The 22,495-nt window shown below is 42.5% G+C and overlaps 1 protein-coding gene across 1 annotated transcript in view; it reads right to left on the bottom strand.

The window, feature by feature from the left end:
- Window positions 1–22,495, bottom strand: part of SOBP (sine oculis binding protein homolog) — a 158,674-nt gene that overhangs the window by 96,464 nt on the left and 39,715 nt on the right. The window contains exon 4 of the mRNA XM_057740222.1: window positions 22,304–22,455. Within this exon, the coding sequence (XP_057596205.1) occupies window positions 22,304–22,455 (152 nt within the window). The remainder of the gene's footprint in view (window positions 1–22,303; window positions 22,456–22,495) is intronic.

Consider the following 22,495-nt stretch of genomic DNA (forward strand, 5'->3'; position numbering starts at 1 on the left):
AGTTATGTCTTCCATCATTTTTAATAGCTTAAGAAAATTCTTGTATGGAAATAGCGGACAGATTTCTGCTGGTAAAAGTAAGCCTATGGTTCACAGAGGCATTAGCAGTTAATAAATATTTGTTAATATTTTATTTAATAATAAAACAGTTTAAAATATATTTTTTACTTTTCAAATCACCTCTACTGGAGGTATTCATTAATTACTTATGCAAAGAAGGTTTCGTATGTTTTCATTTTTCTGTTTATTTCAAAGGAAAACACCCTCTAAAATGTGAAATATATCTTCTATCCCCTAGTTTTAGCTCTGCTTTGCCTTCAGACTATGTTTATCTCATCTACAAAATAATCCTTGCACCGACAACAAAGTGAATGTACCAAGCGCACGTAAAATATATGTAATTAAATAACACAATTGGTAAAGACCAGAGAGGAAAGATTAAGTCAAAGCCCGGAGGTATGTGACTGCCTTGTAAATCATACCATGTGATACAAATGTGTATTCTTATTATTGCTGCTGGTGACACCCTATCAACCAATTTTCTTTAAGGCTGGTTACATAATAGGTTAGGCCACAGCTTTTTGAATGACCACGCGGCTTTCTTTTTATCAATCACTCGATTTTCAGAACTGCCAGATGGACCCATCTGTTCCGAGGTCTGACTAGACTCTGACTCACCTAGGAAGAAAAGCTCAAACAAGCCCAATGCCTACAGCTGCCGAAAGATCTGTCCCAGATGATTATTTATATGCTACCTCTTGTTCACATATGATACCCATGGTTCTCCTGCTCAGAGTTGAGGTCTGTAGATGAGATTGTGCCACTTGCTTTGTTAGGCACAAATTAATGCAGCTGGACTATATAATTACTTCATGCCATTTTGTCAAGCCAATTCACAGAGAGCACTGCGAAGCCACACTATTACCTTGTTTGATATCTCCAAACAGTGGGCAATCATTTGCTTTCAGGTGTGATGGATCACAAGGGTCTCCAGAAAAGTGTCTGAGGTGATGAGAACCATGCTGTGAGCACTTAGGAGATCTGAGGTCAGCTGATTTGCACGTGCGTGTGTAGAAGTATGGCACCGGTCTATTAGAAAACCTTTGACCGCATGGAGATTTTGGAGAGGCTATTATTAGGCCATTCAGCATATCAAGGACAAAGCACTGATATGCTGTGTTAGCGTGAGTGTGCATTTCTGATTTTTTATAAATGACAAGCCACTGAGTGGGATCACCACACACCACCCTTGACTCAGGACCATCTTAGAACACAGGCCACCTGTGCCCCGTTAGAACCGCTCTATTACTTTAACACGCAGAGCCGTGGTCTGGTTTCCCCGACTTGCCACAGAATTCTCAGGTTAAGTGTAAATGCATATTACAGAACACCCTCTGGCATGTATTGTTAAAGCCCTCATTAAAAACAACCTCCAAAAGTCTTCAACTGTGCAACTGGAAATGTTTCCAAATCCTCTTATCTCCCAAATAACAAATCCCATTGTTTATTAAATCTGATGTTTTGTAAATTTGATACTGCCTGGCTTAATAGGGAAAGAATATCCTCCAAAGCAGCCCAAGAGAATTCTTAGGGAAAGAAAAGCACATCAGGAGAACCCCCTTCCACGGTAAGAAGACAATTCTAGGATCTGGAGACACAACAGCATTGCGAACCAATTACGGTTCTGTCTGGGTCATGTGTTATCTGTAGCAGAAAGAGGCAAGATGGCAGATGCCCTGGGTTATTTTAATTAATTTAATCATGTGACTAATTGGTCTCTGCTGGGTTTCTGTGGTAACTGCTTCCTAAGTGCTGAGGGGCAATTGTGTTAAATGTAGCTTGGAATCCGCACGTAGGGCCCAGTGCCTTGGAGAGCTCGCGAGGAGAGCTGTGCAGCTGCGCTCGGAAGGTGCCCCGCTGGGCCTCTGATTGTCTGACTGCGGAGCGCATGCAGCTGCAGCATCCTCTGGACCCAGGCGCTGCCTCCCTTTTCTAAAAGAGCACTGCCTACCTGCCTACGTGGGCGAGGGCTCACTGTGGACACGGGAAGATCCTCTGTGATCAAAGAATGCTCAGGTTCGGCAAGGATTCGGAAATTAGATGGAGAAAGGTATCTGTTAATAAAGGGACGCTGGAATGGGAAAGAGCAGAGAAGGAAAATTCAGGCTGCTCTTCCGGGCACAATACACAGCCCCAGAAGCGATCGTGTGTTATTCATAGCTGCCCAAATGATACTAAGAAGCCATCCTTTTAAATGCCTTGCGCGGTTTATCTCTTCTTTTTTTTTTCTTGCTCTTACAATGCCATCTCCTCCTTGTCACCGAGAAGCTGCGTGGGAGAATGGGTGGGTGTGTGGCCAGTTTTAGAGCACGGTCTACTTTAGACAGATGGAAGGAAAATGACTTCCAAATTTTCTCATGAAGTGGGATATGTTTGTATTTGCGCAATGCATTCTAGCACCTGTGCAGGGAAAAGAAAATATCACAGATTTCCCTCAGAAGGGGGTTAAAAAAAAAAAAAGTAAAACGACTAACTGCAGCACAAAGCTGCTGCTGGACTTGATCAAGCCCTTCCGTCTACAGTCCCAGGCAGCCTCTCAGAACTACGGTCTCTCCCCACCCCACCCCCTGACCCTGAAGAAACAACGGTCATTGCTTGGACCATTCCAGAAAGTCTAGAGAAACTGCTTCCTGAGATCACTCCCATGTCTGCAGAATGGCAGCATGAATGCTACTTTTTTCCAGAGCGCGAGTGGGAGGCAGCAGCAGGGTGGCGTTGCTTTTCCCTAGTGAATGCCACGGTGACCCACAGAAGCCATTCTGTGTCATGCGCTCCAGACTTCGGCAGAGGGGCAGCGCCAGTAGACTCCAGCCCTGCTTTTCCTCCCCCAAACATGAAGGGATGTCTTGGTAAATTAAGCTAAACTGGCTTCATCTAAAAATGTCACATTCGGGATGCACATTACACAGGCTGACGGTTAAATTCCTTTCAGAGGTGGCAAGGAGCTCTGTGAAGCATCCCAAGGCATCTGACAGGACATCCAGGCAGCAAGTGTGACTTAAGCCAACATCGTGCTAAGACTGGACACGTCCCCACGCCTGTGACGCCTCTGCAATGCAAACGGAAGACTCTGTCCGTAACATCACCAGTTTTTGTGACTTTGATGACATCCATTTTGAGAAGTATCTGTCTGCTCAAGTATTGGACAAATTGGTGGAAAACTGTGTCATTTGTTTCTCAAGGCCTACGGAAGCAGCAGCATCGCTGGCACGAAGGCAGAAGTTATTACTTATCATTGGACGCTGATTCTAAAAATCTGCCTGGGGACATGGAGCGATACCAGGCAACGCCGAGCCTGCCTGTACGGTCCCTCATGCTGATGGACTTATCGCTCACCTCCACCTGTTTCCAGCCTCTGTTCCAGGCCGCACAGGTCAGAAAACCTTTTGTCTTCCATCTCTGGTTGAAGGGAAGGACGCTGGTTTTTAGAAGAGCAGATGGGGAGCTGAATTCTCCCACCTCCAATCACCCTTCGCTAGGGTTCTAAACCTGGATGCAGGGCATCCACGAATGAATTTCAGCAAGTCCATGAACCTGTGAAATTACCTGTAAAGATTCTGCGTGTATGTTTATCTCCTAGAGAAAAGGTCCACTCTGACACGCTCCTCAGTGACCCAAGAAGGTCATGCTTCGAACACGAGGTTAAGAACCGCTGCCCCTGACAGTTTTCTGTGCAGGTTTACGCCTCCTCCCACCCCACCCCCTGCCTCTCATCTGCATTAAATTATGTAAATGGGGAAGCCTCAGCGGTCATTTCTTTATCAGCCCACTGTAAAATGGATTCAAACACTCTCTCTCCTTGGCAGCCAAGCTGTCCTCCCAAACCATTCCCCGGACGTTGCCAGCCCTTGCGAAACAGCGGCCCCACGCCGGGGTGAGCAGCGCGGCTCTGCGGAACAGGCCTGGCCCTGGTCTCACGGGCTGCGGGGAGAGGACCGGGCCAAGCATGGCGACGACAGTCCCTCTGCTTGTCACTCCTCATCCCCTCTGGCCCAGGGCGCAGAACCACAGTGGAAGCCGCTTGGGGGGCTGCTCCTCCTCCTTCACCTCACTGCTCTGGCCCCACTTCTTCCCTGTCTGGTTTCCCTCCACCCCACCTGGCCTTCTCCAGCAAGGCACCTCCGCCTCCCTTTACTTCATTCTCACCTGATACAAGAGCTTGACGTGGCACATTTTGCACGCGAGCATTCCCTTTTACTGTCTGATCAGTATACCCACCACCCTCAGTTCACCGTCAAGACAACGCATACTGAAAAACAAATTATACATCAACAAATGAATGGATAAAGAAGATGTGGCATATACATACAATGGACTATTACTCAGCTATAAAAAGGGATGAGATGGAGCTATATGGAATGAGGTGGATAGACCTAGAGTCTGTCATACAGAGTGAAGTAAGTCACAAAGAGAAAGACAAATATTGTATGCTAACTCATATATACGGAATCTAAAAATGGTACTGATGAACTCAGTGACAAGACAAGAACAAGGACACAGATGCAGAGAATGGACTGGAGAACTCGAGGTTCGGGGGGGTGGGGGGTGAAGGGGAAGCTGAGACGAAGGGAGAGAGTAGCATAGACATATATATACTACCAACTGTAAAATAGATAGCCAGTGGGAAGTTGTTATATAACAAAGGGAGTTCAACTGGAGGATGGATGATGCCTTAGAGGACTGGGACGGGGAGGGTGGGGGGAGTCGAGGGAGGGAGGGAATACGGGGATATGTGTATAAATACAGATGATTGAACTTGGTGTACCTCAAAAAATAATAATAAATAAATAAATAATAAAAACAAATTATAAATGGGGCAGCCGTGGGCCATTTTAAGGGGATAAATGTGACTCTGTTAAGAGAATCCACAACGAAAGTTTAGGATAACTGGTAGAAACACCTCAGTTTAACCTGGCAAAATTATGGAGTTAAGGTCAAGAAGAATCCAATGGTGAGACCTTGAAGGGTCCCCTATCTTGCCATGATAATTACATTTAATACAAATCTATCTATTCATCTATTTTCAAGCTGAGTTCTCAACCCATTCATGAGTCCCAACCACAACCTTTTAATGAGATAGAACAAAACAGAAAATATTAGAGTACATCACAAAGAAAAATAAGTATTGTTTCCTGAAACTTTTGTTTCAGTTTTAAATAGATACGCCCTGTTTTGTGTATTCTAAAGCTTAAACCTTTTTTCACATTTTAATACTTCTGAAATCATGATACATCTTACAATTGTTGTCAGCCAGGTTGCAGTTGTGACATAATTGCGGGAAAACCTTCTGATGACACTCTCTGGTAAAATCAAGAAAATGCCAGCATCAAAGTGACTTAGATACTATGAATATGGTATGAGTTTGTGTGTGTGTATGTGCGTGTGCATGTGTGTGTATAATAAATTGCAAAGTGAAATTTATTTCTTACCACAGGTTCATGGTAAATAAAAGTTTAAAAAATAGCATACTAAGCGCTTTCATAAAGTTTATACGTGCACTTACTAATATTGATATTCTAATCAGAAAGAAGGGCAGTTCCCATTGCTCTTCAGACACCTGTCATTACAACTCTCCTCTTGTGACTAACATCTGAGACCTCATCCTAGTTGCAGAATCTGAGGTATCTGCCCTTCACTGACTGTGTGACCCCTTCTCTTCTCAGGGCCACGGTTTTCTCATCTGCACAAGGAGGATGTTGGAGAAGTCTCCTAACAGCACTTTCATTTTGAACAGTCCAGGAAGTGTGCAGATAAGCACGCAACTCTTCACGTGTCTGTCATGAGCACTGTCTGTCTATTGTCTCCTTCACTGCTTCCTTTATCTCTGGCAGAAGAATCTTCACAATACACCCTGAAGACAAAATGATGTCTAGTATTCCTATAAAGTTTGCAACGTTTTAAAATGTTAAACCGTAATGTGGGAATTGCAATCAGGGTTATACCATTGTTTTTTAACATGTGGCATGTGGAACTCTCATTCCCGACTCAGATCCTTCTTTCCTTAGCTTTGTTCCTAGTCATCCCATTTCCTGAATTTACATGCTGGTCTCCATCCTCGTATGTGCTCACTCGTGCCTACAGCCTGGCCCCTGGGCTGGAGAAGTCACCGTCTGGTCCCCAGTTCTTACCCACATCTGTTCAGCCTGCCTTGCACCGTATCGTTTGTTTACTTGTCAGTCTCCCCTATTCAACTACGAGAGCCTTAGAGGCAGAGACCCCTCCTTATTTATCTTTGTCTCCCCAGCCACAGAGCAACGCCCGTCATGCTGTGGATGCCGCCTAAATGGATAAGGGAATAAACGTGAGGCATGAGGTCAACTTCCACGCAAGCACAGGAAAACTCACACACTCAGGCAGACATTCTTCTGAGCAGAAACCACGTCTCAGATTTCTGTGTTCCATGGCGCCCAGCCCTGACACAGGTCCAGCCTCGCAGAGCCTAACTTAGCTGCTGGGTTCATTCACTGGCTGCACAGACATGATCTGTACCCAAATCCCTGAGCTTCTCTCCAGGCTTTTACTTCCCCAGCCTAGGCCAGCGTTCCGGCCCAAGCCAGCAGTGCTGGGTCCCACTGTTCCTGGCCTTGCTAGCAGCAGCTCCTGGGAAGGGGCTGAGTGACAGAGGGAGTTATTTCAGGGCCCATGACCGGGATAGAAGCAACCAACTTTCTTCCTATCCCCGTTAGGCGGAAGCTGGGCCTTCCAAGTGTGAAGAGGAGGAGCCCCACGGGTGCGGGGCTCACCAGGACCGAGTGGGGCTCATCTCTCCACGTCTCATGCCCTGCACAGCTGATTTAGAGCACCATGGTGGTGGCTACCAGGTCCTGGATGTCCCTGGAGAGTACAGGTGATGGAGGAAAACTGTAATAGTCACTTTGATATAGGTTTTATTTAATACATCCTCCTATCTCCCTACATACATAGGGAGAAAGAAATTGAGGTCCACATCACCGTTCTCAGCCCCTGACCAAGTATTCAGGCCCTGGGGTGTCAAATATCTCCTTATCCAGAGTTGAATTTCATAATTATAAAGAATTAAATTTTGCTGATACCTGTAAGGTGATAAATGGCTGCATTAGAAATGTAAAGGAAGTGAGCAAAAGGGCTTGAATGTTGAGGGGACTTCTGCTTGTGGGGGATGGAAATGTTAATCTCACCTCTGTTTACTTTGGTGCACTTAATTTTCTTCTCTCATCACATTAGTACAAAACAATGCCCTAAATGAAACACGATAAGGTACCTAAACTTTTCACCCAACTCTTCCCAAATTTCTATTTAATTCTGGCTGTCTTGATTTAAGCTTCAATAAATACAAATAATTTCTATGATCTACATCCCTGGCCTTGGGAGGATAAGTCTTCATAATTAATTCTCTGGAGTTTATCTGTTTTTAATTCACTCTTTACATCAACTTTAATGCTCTGCAATTTGGGAAGCCAATATTCTTTTTTTTTACTTATTAAACAATTCAGGACACAGGAAAATAAAAATTATATCTTTGGGGCTATAGGGTTCTCTCTGGTGCTAACAGGCTATAAGATTGGGGATTCTTTTTTTTTTTTTAATCAGTATTGACTTACTAATCAGGTTCAAAGTTTCACTAGATTTACAGCAGTTGATGTCCACTGCCTTCACATTTGATTCACAAATTCCTCATACTCTATATACTCTCAGTGCTACCACTTTAACCAGAAGTAAGAAGTCAAACTAAATCATGGACCTGGGATGTGAGTCCACCATCTCTCCCTTCCATTCACCTGACATAGTCTAAATCATCCCTTCCCTGGAGCATGACTCATCAGCTGTGCAGTGCAATACAGAGGGGGAAATGTTTTCCCAACCCAGAAACTCATCAACTTGAACCCTGAAGCACGACATGTGAATACCTTACTGCAAGAGCAGAGGCAGCTCACAACTGCTATACACCATCATTAACAACCTGCTTGTATTTCCAGGGCTGTTTTGGTGGATTAATATATGCACTATGTATTAAACCATCTGCCACGAAGTCTGACCCAGTCCTTCTCCATGGTGGCCAACCTCAAAGGTTACCCCTGGGTGTTAAGAGGAAGGGTACACTTTCATTATATTTATCTGTACCGATTCTTTAGTTTTATTATTGGTTCTTTTGTCCTCAACAGAATACCTTTCCAGGCTCTTACGTCCCATATTTGTATCACCTGGAGTCTAATGAAAATATATTTAATCCTCTATGTCAACTCTTTTAAAGTTCAGCATTAGCCTTTTATAAAAATCAGGTTAAAGAAGAATGAATGTCACATTTCCTGTGAAGATGGGACAAGGCTTGATTATCAGCATATAGTCTGATGTACCTTTGTCCACTTTAAAAAACTGTCTTTAATGCAGTCAAACATTTAAAAGTTAGTCCTTGTTGTTGTTGTTTTTGGTCTAGGCAAGGAACACAATCAAGCCCCCTTCACACAGGACTAAACTCCCCTTCTGGAGATGCTGAGAGACAGCCCATATCAGGGAGTATGGAGATTGAAACTTTTGTTCCCTTATGCTAACTGACAGCTCAGCGAATAGAACTACATCTGATGTAAGGTTACCTCATTATATTTATATATTTGCAGAGCAGGGGTTTTGGGGGGTTGGGGGCTGGGGGAGAGAGGGGAGATATTCCTCTGTGGGTTTTCAAATGAAAGCAACTTAGAGAAAATAACGTACTTCTCCCTCCTTCCTGACATCTACTTCCAAATAAGCAATCAGTATATTAAGTGACACTTCTCCTAATATAAACCCCTGGGATGGTGTGCTATTAATTTAACTGTGCTCTGAGGAATATCATCCGCTCCTTACCTAGGTTCTTAATCCAAGGCAAGGCTTTATTCCTTGCCTTTGGTTATTTATTTTCCTCAAGAGTCCCTTCAGAGGGAGTCAGCCAAACTCTAAGTGAATTACTTGGATTTTTGAAAATCCGAATTTACCTTACTTTTTGCAGGGCTACATTTGGTCATTTTTAGTTAGGTTTATATTGAATGTTAACTCAAGACACAAGTACTATTTTTTTTCCTCACAGGAGGCTGCTCAAATGGTGACCCTACAACCTCTGTATTGTTTTGTGATTCTTCAGAGTCTGACTTTTCTCAAAATTATGATAATGGAAGCTCACCAATCCAAAATCCAGGGCCTTTCTGTGTACACATACGTGCGGGCCCCGGCACTGCACACACAGAGGAATACACTTGGAGGGTTGCATCCTAGAGCGCTCAGGGGTACCTACCCCCAAGAGAGGCTGGGGGCCTTCCCACGCTGTGATTTCCCAGTTCTCAGGTATGCTTACAATTCTTAATAACACTAACAGTGACATCGTAATTTATTTCCTTCATATGCTTTGGACCTGCTGATTCACAGCACTTAAGCGTCTCACGTGTGCTTCAGCTGATTTTTCTTGGAGATCCAAATCCAATCACCATTTAAGTTGCAGCAAGTCCCTATAAAAACGGCTCTGCCTCAAAAAAATACAGGACAGGGACGCCACACCCAACTCTCCACATACGACGTCCTTCTCTCGCACTGCTTTCTGATCTGCTTAGAGCACAGCTTCTGATACCCATGGTACATAAACACACTGTATGTGCTCGCCATCTCTGGTTGCTTTTTGAGATGTTATCTGTTTGCCCTCTCCATTTCCCATGGGTCTTTAACATGTCTTCTGAGTTTCCTGAGACAGATTTTTCACTTTTCTAAAGGATGCCTTTTTAGTACTAATAAAACTTTCATACTTGTCTGCTTAATCACGCCAGCTTTACTGTCCCTTTTTTACTTTTTTGTTTTTGGCTCAGAGGTATATGAACCATCTGTGCCTCGAAAACAGTTTGCTTAAATAGCCTCCAGGCAGATTTTATGGTTTTTAAGTTTTTTACTTTAACCTTCAGCCTGCTGTTAGCCATTTTCATCACAGTTTTAAAATCAGCCTCTTTTGGAAACGACTGTCACTATATGTAGTTTTCAGAAGTCACTGGAACTGGAAAGGGGGCCGCTGACTCCAGCTGAACTCTACTGTGGTTTCCATTCTCGTCATCCGAGGCAGGTGCAGGTATGGTTAAGCTCGATAAGGGTCATCTCCCGCACGGGGCGTCCTGAAGAGTGACGGAGACCCCTTTCATTTAGAAGAGCCACGTCCACATCACCCAGTTAAGACCCAGGAATATTAAATCTGATTTACTTACCTGCCTTTTTGTTTATCACCACATGCCTATGGATTTGTCATTCTGATTCTAGGCACTAAATGAAATACCAGGCTGAAACAAAGACTCCAAAGAAAGGGCAGAGATTCCCACCACACCACTGTGCCAGGGGAGGCGCCCTCTGTTAGCATGCCAGCTGACGTGCCATTCTGCTTCCATTTTATCACAGCTGTCTAGTCTGGGGACCAGAGTGTCATTAATGTTAACATAGCTCTATAGTTTCTCCCTATAACAAAACCACATCTCTTTCCACACTCAGCGTCGTGGGGAGTTGGGGGGAAATCTTTCCATCTTAAAGTAGCTTACCCCATTTATTTTCAACCATCTAACCACACAGTGTCAGACAACAGTGACACTATTTCTCACTCTGAAATCAGTGCATTTTTACCCAATCTTTTCTCTGTTGTCATTGGTGCTTTTCTGATACATCTGATAACTAAAAACACAGGTTCTTACTGTTATCATTATTTTTATTATTATTATTTATTTCCAAAATGCTTCTACCTACAGGAGTTACAAGCTGTCGATATATCCCCTGAAATGAATTAGTACTAATGTGCTAACTCTATAGTTATGAAGTTGAGTGACGAGTTCAAGGAAGGCAGAGGCCAGAAGGCATGCAACGGATCTCCAAGGGTTGGTAGAATGAATAAATTAATGAATGCGCGAATGAACACACAAACAGATACGTGAGATTATGGTTCCAGGGAATGTTCATTTGTTCACTTGTTTTCTTGTGTGTAGGTAAAATTCCATTCCTTCCAAAAGAACTTGAAATGAGCAAAGAAGCAGCAAATCAGGGCCAGGATTGGAAATCACGCTGCTGTGTTCTCAGCCCAATAAGTTCTTCCTTCCCCTCTTTCCCTACTTAACACCTCTTCATCTCTCAGATTTCAGTTCAAGCGCTACTTCCTCAGGGAAGCTTCCAGATCCCCTGACTAGTCAAATCTCCCTATGAGAGGCCCCCACAGCACTGTGCCCATACCATCGCAGCACTTGCCACAGTGGCAATTTCACACCTGTGTTATTATTTAAATAAGCGTCTGTCCCCCACTGGACGACAAGCTTATGAGAGCAGGAACGAGGGGTTTTTTTAATTTTTGCCACTGTCGTTTCAATGACTAGCACAGCATCTAGCACATAGGTGCTCAAGAAATACTTACTTAATTAATTAATTAATGTGAAAGCTGCAGCCTCCAAGGTTTCTGCTCTTTCAGCCACCTGAACTTGATGTATTCAGCCTCAGACTAAATCACCATTTGTTTGAACTTTCTCCTTTCCCTTCTGTTTAGCAGATGCAGTTTTCAGCCACAGAGAAAGCAGCTTAAATGTGTGGGCGAGAGACTTCCCTGGTGGCGCAGTGGTTAAGATTCTGCCTGCCAATGCAGGGGATATGGGTTTGATCCCTGGTCCGGGAAGATCCCACATGCTGCACAGCAACTAAGCCCAAGCGCCACAGCTACTGAAGCCTGTGTGCCTAGAGCCCATGCTCCGCAACAAGAGAAGCCACTGCACTGAGAAGCCTGTGCACTGCAACGAAGAGTAGCCCCCGCTCACCACAACTAGAGAAAGGCCACATGCAGCAATGAAGACCCAACGCAGCCAAAATATTAAAATAAAATAAAATAAAATAAAACAGAAATGCATTCTTAAAAAAAAATGTGTGGGCAAGCAGACTAGCTCTTGATGGGTAACAGCAGCCTCATCACATACCCATCCAGTCCCAGGCATCTGCCTCCCCACATCCAATATGGTCCTTGGCCAGCATCTCCCAGGCCACTTACACTCATGAATCTATATGCTGGGTTATCTGCTGTTCTAACTGCACCCTTGTTCCTCTTCCTAAATGAGTATATCTAACCACTAACTACAATCCCTTTGTCTTAGCTCTGTGCAATCTCATGTTCTATAGAGTCCAAAAAGAATAGAAAGAGTCAGCATTTTGGTCCTGGCACTGAAACCAACATTCTAATTATCGGGTCTGTCAAAGCAGCTGGTCCTGGGTAGAAGAGGTAGTTCATCTCAGGGCCCTATGATGAATGTTAACCACGTTTTTATCTTTCAATCCACACATGGGTTTCAGAGTCCTTCCACATGACAAAAGTCGATGGGCATGCCACATTCAGTATGTAAAGAATTCAACCTCATGAGATCACCTCTCTTCTCTAGTGGACATTTGCTGGCACCTACCATCAGCCATCACTCTGACCCTTTCCCTCTTTAAACAGTTTCCAGATTTTCGTTCTGGTAGCTGCCCTTCCCCCATGCAGCTTCCCATGGGCTTTAGAGGAAAATGAGCCCAACTCCAACGTCAGAAGCAAGTCCTGACTGGCTCAAGCTAATTCGAACATCCATTGCCCTGGTCATAGTGCCAAATTCAGGCATGAACACGTGACCTAAGTACAGACGACGGGTCTGAATTTCAAGATTCTTACTCAGAATGCTAGGGCACAGGCACTCTGTCTTGTATTGGATGTGAACAAGGAGGCATATGGCCTCGACTGCTGCTAGCAGCTATTGCATGGCCTCTGGGGAGCTTGCGTTGTAATATGGCCAACACTCTTTACAGAAGGACGTAGGGATGGGAAGAAATGAGGCCATGATAAGACCACTGCACTGCAGGATCAATCCACCCCGAAGCATACTCTAGTTTAGGACTCTACAGTTCCATCAGATAAAAGATGCCTTTCATTGCTTAAAACAGCTTGAGTTGGGTCTTCTGTTACTTGCATTAAAAATCCTGATACACCCTAAAAGTACATAATCACCAAAGTAGGTCTACGTTTTTAATAAAATAAAATTTAGAGTGATTTGATCCAAAGATGGCCCCTTCAAAGTTACCATCTCCTTTGCTTCATGCTGCTTCGAGGGGTACAGCTTGAGAAGGCCTGGATATGCTATAGGTCTCCCAGGACAAGAGTTGGGTTCTGTGTGGAGCTTGAGCTTGCCTCCTGAGGCCTTAACCTCCCCACTAGGTTGGGAGCAAGCCCTGTCAACCCTATAGAAAGAAAATTGCTATATCAGAACATTTAACCAACAATGTCCTTCCTTCATTCATTTCTTCCCACAGTCTGAAGAAAGGAAGGAAGGAAGGAAGGAAGGAAGGAAGGAAGGAAGGAAGGAAGGAAGGAAGAAAGAAAGAAAGAAAGAAAGAAAGAAAGAAAGAAAGAAAGAAAGAAAGAAAGAAAGAAAGAAAGAAAGAAAGGAAGAAAGAAAGGAAGAAAGAAAGAAAGAAAGAAAGACCTAAACTGGTTCAACACACTTTTGCTACTGGAAATGTTTCATAACTACGAATGAATAATTCAGTGAATATGATATTTTTAGTTTTCTATTGCCAGACACACCCAACTTTGATGGGAATGCTGTTGCCTTTCTTACGCTCCAAATCCCCTTTGCCTTCAGGATCTTAAATGTATTACTTCCTTGAAGGAGATTCAATCAACAACAAAAATCAGATCATGTCACACACCCTACTCAACACCTTCCAACAGCTACCATCACACGTAGAATAAAATCCAAACTATTACTTCTCCAGCCTGCATGATCTGGCCCCTAGCTACCTTGATCATTCAATTCCAGACACTCTGACCGTCTTGCTGTTGCCCAAAAACGCCAAGCCTGTTCCTGCCTGAGGACCTCTGCCTTTCACTTGCTCCCCCTCCTCTCTGGAACCCTCTGCTACAAACTCTTCACATGACTAGCTCCATCACTTAATTTCATCCCAACCTACATATCACCTCCGCAAAGATAACTTCGGTGACCATCAGATACAAAACAGCACCTCGTCACTAACCACCCTGCTTTTTCTTCATAGCATTTATCACTACCGAAATTATGTTAGATATATACATATTTTAACTTGTATATTCTCTATCTCCCTTAGAGAGTGGAATGTAAGTTCCTTTAAGGCAGGGATTTTTCTCTTGTTTAATGGTGTATCCACCAAATCTAAAATAGTACCTAGCACATTATAGGAGCTTAATATATCTCTCATTTTATGTTCTACGGATGAATGGATGAATAAGTAACAAGGCGTTTTTTTTCCCCTTAAGTTTGGCTAAAAACAAACCAAACAGCAGCACAGAGGCACCAGTCTCCAGTCGGACAAATCCCCATTGTCTTTAATGATTTGCCCAGCTTTATCTCACCTACTCCTGTAGCTCTAAATCCTTTGACACCAACAACTTAAATTGCTCCAATTTATGAAACACATGATCCTACAAATGATCACAGAAAGTGTCAGCGCCGTCAAAGATTCTTCTTGTAACAAAGAGCTGGATGTGCAGTCATAGAACTGCTCACCGTATTTTAAATAATATGAAATCATTCTATCAAAACAGAACACATGATAACACACTTATTGGACCCATACAGAAATCACCACTTCATCACGGAATGTTTGACAAAGGCCTGTGAAGCAGACTAGCAGTCATCATACCTCAAAACTCCTATTAGCCATTGAACTCGCAAAATATACTTATTGGGGTAGGAGCCTCCTCTCTTAATACTAATTAGCTAGTTAAGAAAGTGAAACACTCAGTCTAAGTTTGTGTAACAAAAACTGGATGCAAAATCTTTCATTTATGCCATAAATTCTACTATCTCTGTGAAAAAATAGAATAATTTCAAAGTCAAGGCAGTTGTTTTTCCATAATCAACAGTGGTCAAATACTTTTAAATACATTTCAACATATTCATAAAGGAATTTTTCTACACGCTTCCAAAGCTCTCTCATAAATCAGGATAATGTTACCAAGGCACATTTGGAAGTAAAAAATATATATCTAAGTATACCCTCTTCTATTAGAAGATGGGTTAAGCAGAAAATACACTAATATCTGAATTTGTAATAGGAGAGGTTAACCCTTAACCACAGCAAACTAATGAGGAATATTTTACCACAGAAGGACTAATCAGGGCTCTCTTAACACTATGCAATTTGACATTTTGAGGACTTAATCAAGAATGAATTTTATTCACCTATTTACTTTTCATCAACGGGATGCCTCACAAAGACACCACATGTTAGAATAAATATAATTCTTGAGCTTAATCTTACTGCCTTAAGAAAATGTTATTTTAAATAATATTCCATAGCTTTTAAAAATAGTTCTCACAGATGTAACACTACTACGCTTATGTCATCTCCGGGCCAAATCCAGCTCAAACATTCAGAAAATATCAACGTAGACGTGGTGAGCTCCGGAGCCTGGACCTGAGTAACCCTCTGTTAGCAATGAGACAACAACACAAATCCTGGGAGCTTGTGATTACTGGACACTGGCTTCTCTCTCCGGCCATCGATTATCTCTATCTTTGTTAAAGACTACAGGAGTTTCATTTAACTTGAGTGCTCAGTAAATTGCAGCTGAGTTCAAGCATCTTTTATGGATTCATGAAACCACTGATCTGCCTTCTAGAGCTCGTAGTAGTGCCCTGCTCTGGCCCACAGCCTGTGTTTACAGAGAATGCAACAGACTGGCATTTATAACCTCCAAAGGCAGTCTGTCAGGAGACATCAGATTCCACTGTGTGCCTGGCCACCCTACGAGTGGCTTGTAACCTGGGAAATTTCCCATTCTCAGTCTGAGCTGCTGGGGCAGAAATCAAGCAGCCTTCTGCAGCAAGAGTTTCTTTATTCCAGCCTAACCTGTGATAACAAGAACAAAGAGCAAAGAGCCCAAGGAACAAAGAATTGCACGTGGCTTGCTCAGTTCACACTTTTGCTATGTGTACAAAAGCTATCCAGAGGTACTGAGATGCAGGAGAAGTAAAAATAACCACGGGTGTGCCTATAGTCTGCATCTCCTGCATATGGCCCTCCTGGGTGTACTAGGTTTTATGACCAGACATTGCAAAAGTGTATGAGAGAAATTCTGGACTCAAACTACTATCTTAAAATATCTCAAAGCAAGCCACCTGGCCTGTCTTATGCATGCACTTCTTTAGACAGCTAACATTTTTAACAAAGCATTTGAATTAACAGAGCATAACTACAGCCCTAGGAAAATGCACAATCATCTCTCTTGATTTCTCTAGACAGTGCACTAAGCACTCTTAGAAACTTCTCCCCTCTCTAGTCATCACTAGTAAGGTCTCATGACACCTTCCTTTTAAAATCAGGCACAAAGAGTAACTCTGTGCTGCATGTAGCTTATGACTGGAGAGGCACAGGAAAACGGCCCATTAGATAATTCTTTAAAAGCTCATTCTTCAGATAAACCTGAACACCGTTAGCAGCAAGGTGAGAAAGTTGGCAGCGCAAGTGCCTGGATCAATAAGGAGAACGCAGGTCCCAAATAACTAGATCCCTTCCTGATCATTTGTTTCCGTGAACTGCCCACCACCCAAACAGACACCAGACTATGGACTCAAAGCACGCACACTCATCACTCTGCAGCCGCAGTCACCAGAGCACAATGCGGCTGATGCAATCTGACACTGTGGTTAATGTTAAAGGGAGCGTGCCTTTGAGATGGATTGGATAATTACCGGCAGTTCAGATGAGAAAAACGTGATTTAAGTGTATAGCATTAGCTATCACCAGAAGGATGGCCAGAGACTGACTGTCTGAAAATTAACATTCAAGCATCTATGTCAATAGCCCTGTGTCTTGCGCTCTGGGTGATCAGATTCAGATCTATGAAAAGTACCCCCTCTTCCTTCTGCTCATTGAAAAGAAATGCTGAATAAAGTATTGGGGCTTGAAGCTATTTGATCATCTCTTCATATTTAATCTCAAATATCTTCTATTCTGAAGTTGACATCTATTCTGGGTAATAGATTAAAATTCTTTCTCTGTTTCCCCCACAACCTCCCCAAATGTAGCCCATTCAAAACTAGACATGGTTGCTATTCCTTTCAGTACAAACTCGCTTGCCCCATTCTGTTTGTGTTCTGGGAACTCCTTAGACCAGTGTTTCCCAAGTGGTGTTCAAGTGTTCTGGTAAACACAAGATCACAGGCCTTTCCCCCAAGCTTGTGATTGATGGCTTCCTAGGGCACTGGGTCCCACCTGGCCTGCAGAGGCTCTGCCCTGGAACTCTTTCTGCTTTTCTTCAAGAGCCCAGGCATCACTTTAACCTAAACTGCATCTTATTTCTCTGGCCAGAATTTTCCTGCTCTACCCCCACCCTGAATGTGTTTCAAAGGACTAACACTGGTGCTTTTTTCACAGGTTCTCATTTGCAGCAGCTCATCAATATTCCATTCCATATTTCAAAATCGAGAGAACAAGAAAACAGGTAGGTTTGTTGTCCTTTCCCCAAAGCTTCCTGAGGACACCCCTGTTTGCTGCAACCGAGAGGGAACTAACTCAGCCACTGGCCTGCAGATGAAAACTCTGGGAGGCAGAGGCCACTCTACTTGCAGGCAGTTGGGCAGGCTTTCAGCACAATTCCAAGACACTGCAGGAGCAAAGCAATCATCCCACAGGGTGCAGGCAGACGGACCCAACAGGCTCACTGGCACCCCATAAAAACACGGTGAATCCACAGGAAGAAACCCAGTGCTCCCTGAGCAGTCCTGTCAATCAAGAATATTTGCAAACAACTGGCAAAAGCAAGTCTGTGGCCTGAGCTTTAGGCAGTCAGGGGACATCAATTACAAGTAATTTACTGTCCTTCCCTAAACCTTCATGAATGATAGCCATTTTGCAAATTAAATCTTGCAGGTGTTTAAAGGAAAAAAGTAGACAGGTTAATCACAAGATGAACAAGGCAATTGTTACACATTTCTTCTGCACTGCTAGGTTCTGTAATGAAGTCTGAAACTGAGAATCTTCCCCAGGATATATTCAAGTTTAATAAAAAGACCAATAATGTAAATAAAATGTAACTACAAATAATATGATGACACATGCTGTGCATCCAGGGATATAGTTTGAAAGTAAAGGAAATGCTTATTATACAATATTCCCCTCATTGAATATTTGTTATCATGATTGTTAGATCTTAATGATATCATCTGCAAATGTTGTTTCTGTCTATATAAACTTTTTATTTTTATTTCATCCTTGTCTCTTATCTACAAGGTTTTTTCCCACTATAGTCTGTGCAGAAACAGCAATATTGTGATATTGAAGAAGTATTTCCATCTATTCTTGTCTCAAGTTATGGAAAAACTAAAATAAGGAAAACTTTGGTGCTGTTAGGAATCTGTGTCTGTTACTGAAGTATCAATGCCGCTAATCCACAAAGAACACTATAAATTTGGTATCTGAACCAGGAAAGAAAACAATCATTCTTTACATTGCCTATATTGGCCATTCATCTTGAGTTTTGATTTCTTGCTTGATTCATGGACATCAGTTTAGACAACAGGATATTTCCCATGCAGAAGGAAAAAGATCAAACACAGGATATCTGGAAATGACTACTATTTGTGTTCTTGTTTGTTACTCTTGTTTTAAGTGGGATAATGGTTACAGGGCATCACTCCCTTAGGAAAGAATACTTTAAAGTGTCTGTTATTGTGCAGAGTAAAACTGGTATTAGTTGGACTAAACACTTCAGCATCTCTTGCAAAACCACTAAGGAGTCTGCAACTTTCCAACTCCTAAGCAAATCACTAGGCTGGAAATGTTCTCAAGTTCTTCTCCACTTGTGGCCTCAAGAAGGAGCTGGGAAAAGAATGAGCTATTAGTTCCCTGAAAAGACTCCAGTACATCAAGTAATGAGATTGACATCACATTGTTCGGCTGATGCCCATAGACTACAAAAGTATTTTTCTTACCCATTGTTTCAAATATTTTTGAGTCAGCAATTGAGCCTGATGGGGATAAGGATGCTACAAAATATGACTGTGAACTAACACTATACACGTCTTAAAGCCAACATCCTGAAATGTGTAAGCTAGTAGTTAGGTTCCTTGAATGAATACAGCTGTGAGTCACAGTTTCAGCAGAAGCATTCCGAAGAAAGCCTACATACGTACAGCAATCCAAACTACTCTTCGCATTAAATTTTAAATCAGTTTAAAAATAAACCTATATGCCATAAAGGGTTAACCTGGCTTCAGTCCATCCCACCCTACTTCATAGCACCAGGGTTTGGGAGAGAGGGATGTGACATTCTTAACCTACCCCATGCAACAAACACAGAGATCCCAGAAGAAAGAAGGTTTGAGAAGCAAATGAAATTTAAAGAGCCAATTTTCTGTGGGCCTTCATTTTGAGAGTTGGGCTATTTTTGTCCTTGTTTTTAGCAGAAAATCAGTTCTTGCTTCTATACCCAAGCATTTGTGACGAGGATAGCAGGGGAAGCACAGGCACAGCTGTCCAATTTACATTCACAAATGCAGGTGTTGCTCAGACACAAAACAGAGGTCAGCTGAATACTGCTCCTAATTAGCTACCTTTTCTACTAGGATCTTTCTTTGTAAAGTTATGCAGGCAATTTGGGTTCAACTTAGAGACCATTTTTAGATCCCAGCATGCTATCTACCAAGAAGCGGGCTGTCATTATAAAGCATAATTTACAGCATAGTTAATTTTACGTTTTTTTAGATTCTACATTATACCTAAGGCAAAATGCTGTTCTGCATACACATTATTCACTCTGTTTTCCATCCAATTCTCATTATTTAAAAGCGCAGAATTTAGCCAGAAAATCTTTTATGTAGGAATGGGAAGAATTCTGCCCTTTTCCTAAGCTTAAGAAAGTCCAGAGTTTTAATAATGAGGACTAAAGACTTTGTTAAATGATACAAGAACAGAAGTAGCTGTTTGCTTTTGTCTTCAGTGGGGAACACCCGGGGGCTTATTACAGCAGTTCTTAGAAATGGCAGGATGGAGACTGGTATCTAATACAATCCATTAGGAAACCCAAGCCCTAAATGAAATGACCACAAAATCCTATCAGTTAACAGAAATGCAGCAGCTGTACATGTTTATTGTAATACAATAGGACATTGTTGCAGAGATAACACTCTTAAAATTAAAAAAAAAAAAGAATCCAGCAAGCGATGTGACCAGTTTATTTCTCTATTTGAAAAACGAGAACGTCTAGTGTGGCAGAGCTTTGGAATACATAAATAAGCATGGAGATTGCAGAGAAGACAGGTATTGTATGTACACTAATGGGCTGCTGGGATCAGCTCTCAAAGTCACTGGCTCAGCTTCCAGGCATTGCGACTCCCAGCTTTTGCAGGATGTTCAAAGAACTACCCCAATACCTCCTTGCAGGAAGTGAGAGGTAAGTGAGGTCTTTCTCACCTTGCTGATTTTACCTACTATAAGTATTCCAAATACTAATTCTTATCTTGGCTCCCAGTTATCTACTTTTCAAAACTGTATGCTATGGAAGTTTAAATTCAGTTTGACCTTAAACTTCATAATTACAAATATGTACACATTATATATATGATATATATTATACATACATATTATCATGAACTGGCTTTTTTCAAATTGAATCAGGTGCCTTTCAGCAAAGGCTTAAAAAGTTGGATCACTATGTAAAATGTATCATGTACCACTGGGATTGTGACAAATTCGTCTTGCTTGATTTTACTCACTACAGGCAGTCCATCAAGATTCAGACCCACAACCCTTAAGAATCATAGAAAGACAAAAACCTCTGTTCTATAGCCATGTCTGGGATGGAATGCAAAGTATGTTGTTGCGGTAAGTAAGGCTTTGAAGATGAAAGCACTGGGTCCACTCTTGTGAGTTACCCCAGTGCTCAGCATTCAAAACCGGAGCCCCCGGGGCTCAGAGATCATTTGAATCCCCCTATATTACAACAAAACGTGTCTCCCATGCGTTGCTCTAACCACCCTCCTCTGAAGCTTCACTAGCCCCTCGCCAGGGAAAGTGAACTGCTGACTGTCCCCAAAGAATTCCACACAATTCCCTACTTGCCTCCCTGTTCCAGTGAAGATTATGAGGCTAATTCTCAGAGACTGCTACTAAAATTCCACCCCGCTGAATTCTGCAGCCTAATTCTTTCGGCATTATGTTTTTTGGCAGAATGATGTGACCCAAATTTGCAGGAGATAATTTGCTGCAACAGTGCTTCTTGCAATGCAGTGAGCCCCAAATTAGCATTTCAGGATTGCAAATATCAGTCTTAAAAAAATAGTAATTGTTTGCTTCAAAGAAGGACAGATTTTGATCTTGTATTATGGAAATGGAAATGCTTAGCAAAATGTGGACGAGTTTATGAATTAAGATGTACAGATCAATGGAAAATAATCAAGAACTAGCAATTTACTTCAAGTAATTGGTGGCAAAATGCAATAGCGGTTCTTAAAAGATTAAGAAATTAGCTGTGTTTATGTGTGTGTTGATTCTAAAAACATCATGCATTCCATTTCCCATCAGTGGTGGCTAATGCTATTCTAAAAGGATATTTCCAGATCTGGGATGTCTTAAAACAAAACAAAACAAAACAAACAAACAAAACAAACACAAAAAGAAACCATACTATGGCTGTTCCTGTGTTCACCCACCATGCTTCTCACAAACGCTTGGCTGTGTGAGCAAGGTTGGTTCATGTATTCACTATCTCATCTTTTCTCAATATCAGTCAATTTCAATGTAAGGCGTCAAGAAAGACTTGACGTTTTTCTTGATTAGAATTTGTGGATCAGATTTTGGAAAGAGCCAGAGCAGTATTTGCATTGGGAACAAGCATAAAACTGAGCGGACTGATGCTTTCTGGCCAGGCTTCTGGGGCTAGTTTCTCAGCCTTGGTAAGAAATCTCTACCACTTATCTTTCCTGGACCCTAGTCTAGCACTCTACTGCTGGAGAGACAGTCACTTAGGATACCAGCTGCGACCACCGTGTCCTCATCAGATTCATTCACCCTCTCAGAATTCAAACACCAAGACAAGAGAAACTGAAGAGCAGGTTACACATTAGAAGGGGCTTCCTTATTCCAGAAGGTTAAGTATGGCAGAGAAAGAGAACAGACAAAACAGACAGAATAGAAGTACGGGGTGCACAGTGATTTCAGCTAGAAGCTAGGACGCGCATGCGCACGGGGTGGTGAGGCCTGCGTGGGCCGCCTCTCTCTATGGTGCTCTTACCTTATTTCTCTTGAAGTAGGCTCGTCGGCAGGCGGCAAAGCACTTCTCGCTGCAGAAGCTTTTCACCTCACTTCCCATACTCAGGGAATAGCGCTTGATTCCCACTTTCTGGCACCAGGCACACATTATTTGTACATTTGACACATCATCTTCTATAATAAAAGTATAAGAAAAATGTTCATATCAGAAGCA

Source organism: Hippopotamus amphibius, chromosome 6, assembly GCF_030028045.1.
Source record: "Hippopotamus amphibius kiboko isolate mHipAmp2 chromosome 6, mHipAmp2.hap2, whole genome shotgun sequence".
In the NCBI taxonomy this organism is placed as follows: Eukaryota; Metazoa; Chordata; class Mammalia; order Artiodactyla; family Hippopotamidae; genus Hippopotamus; species Hippopotamus amphibius.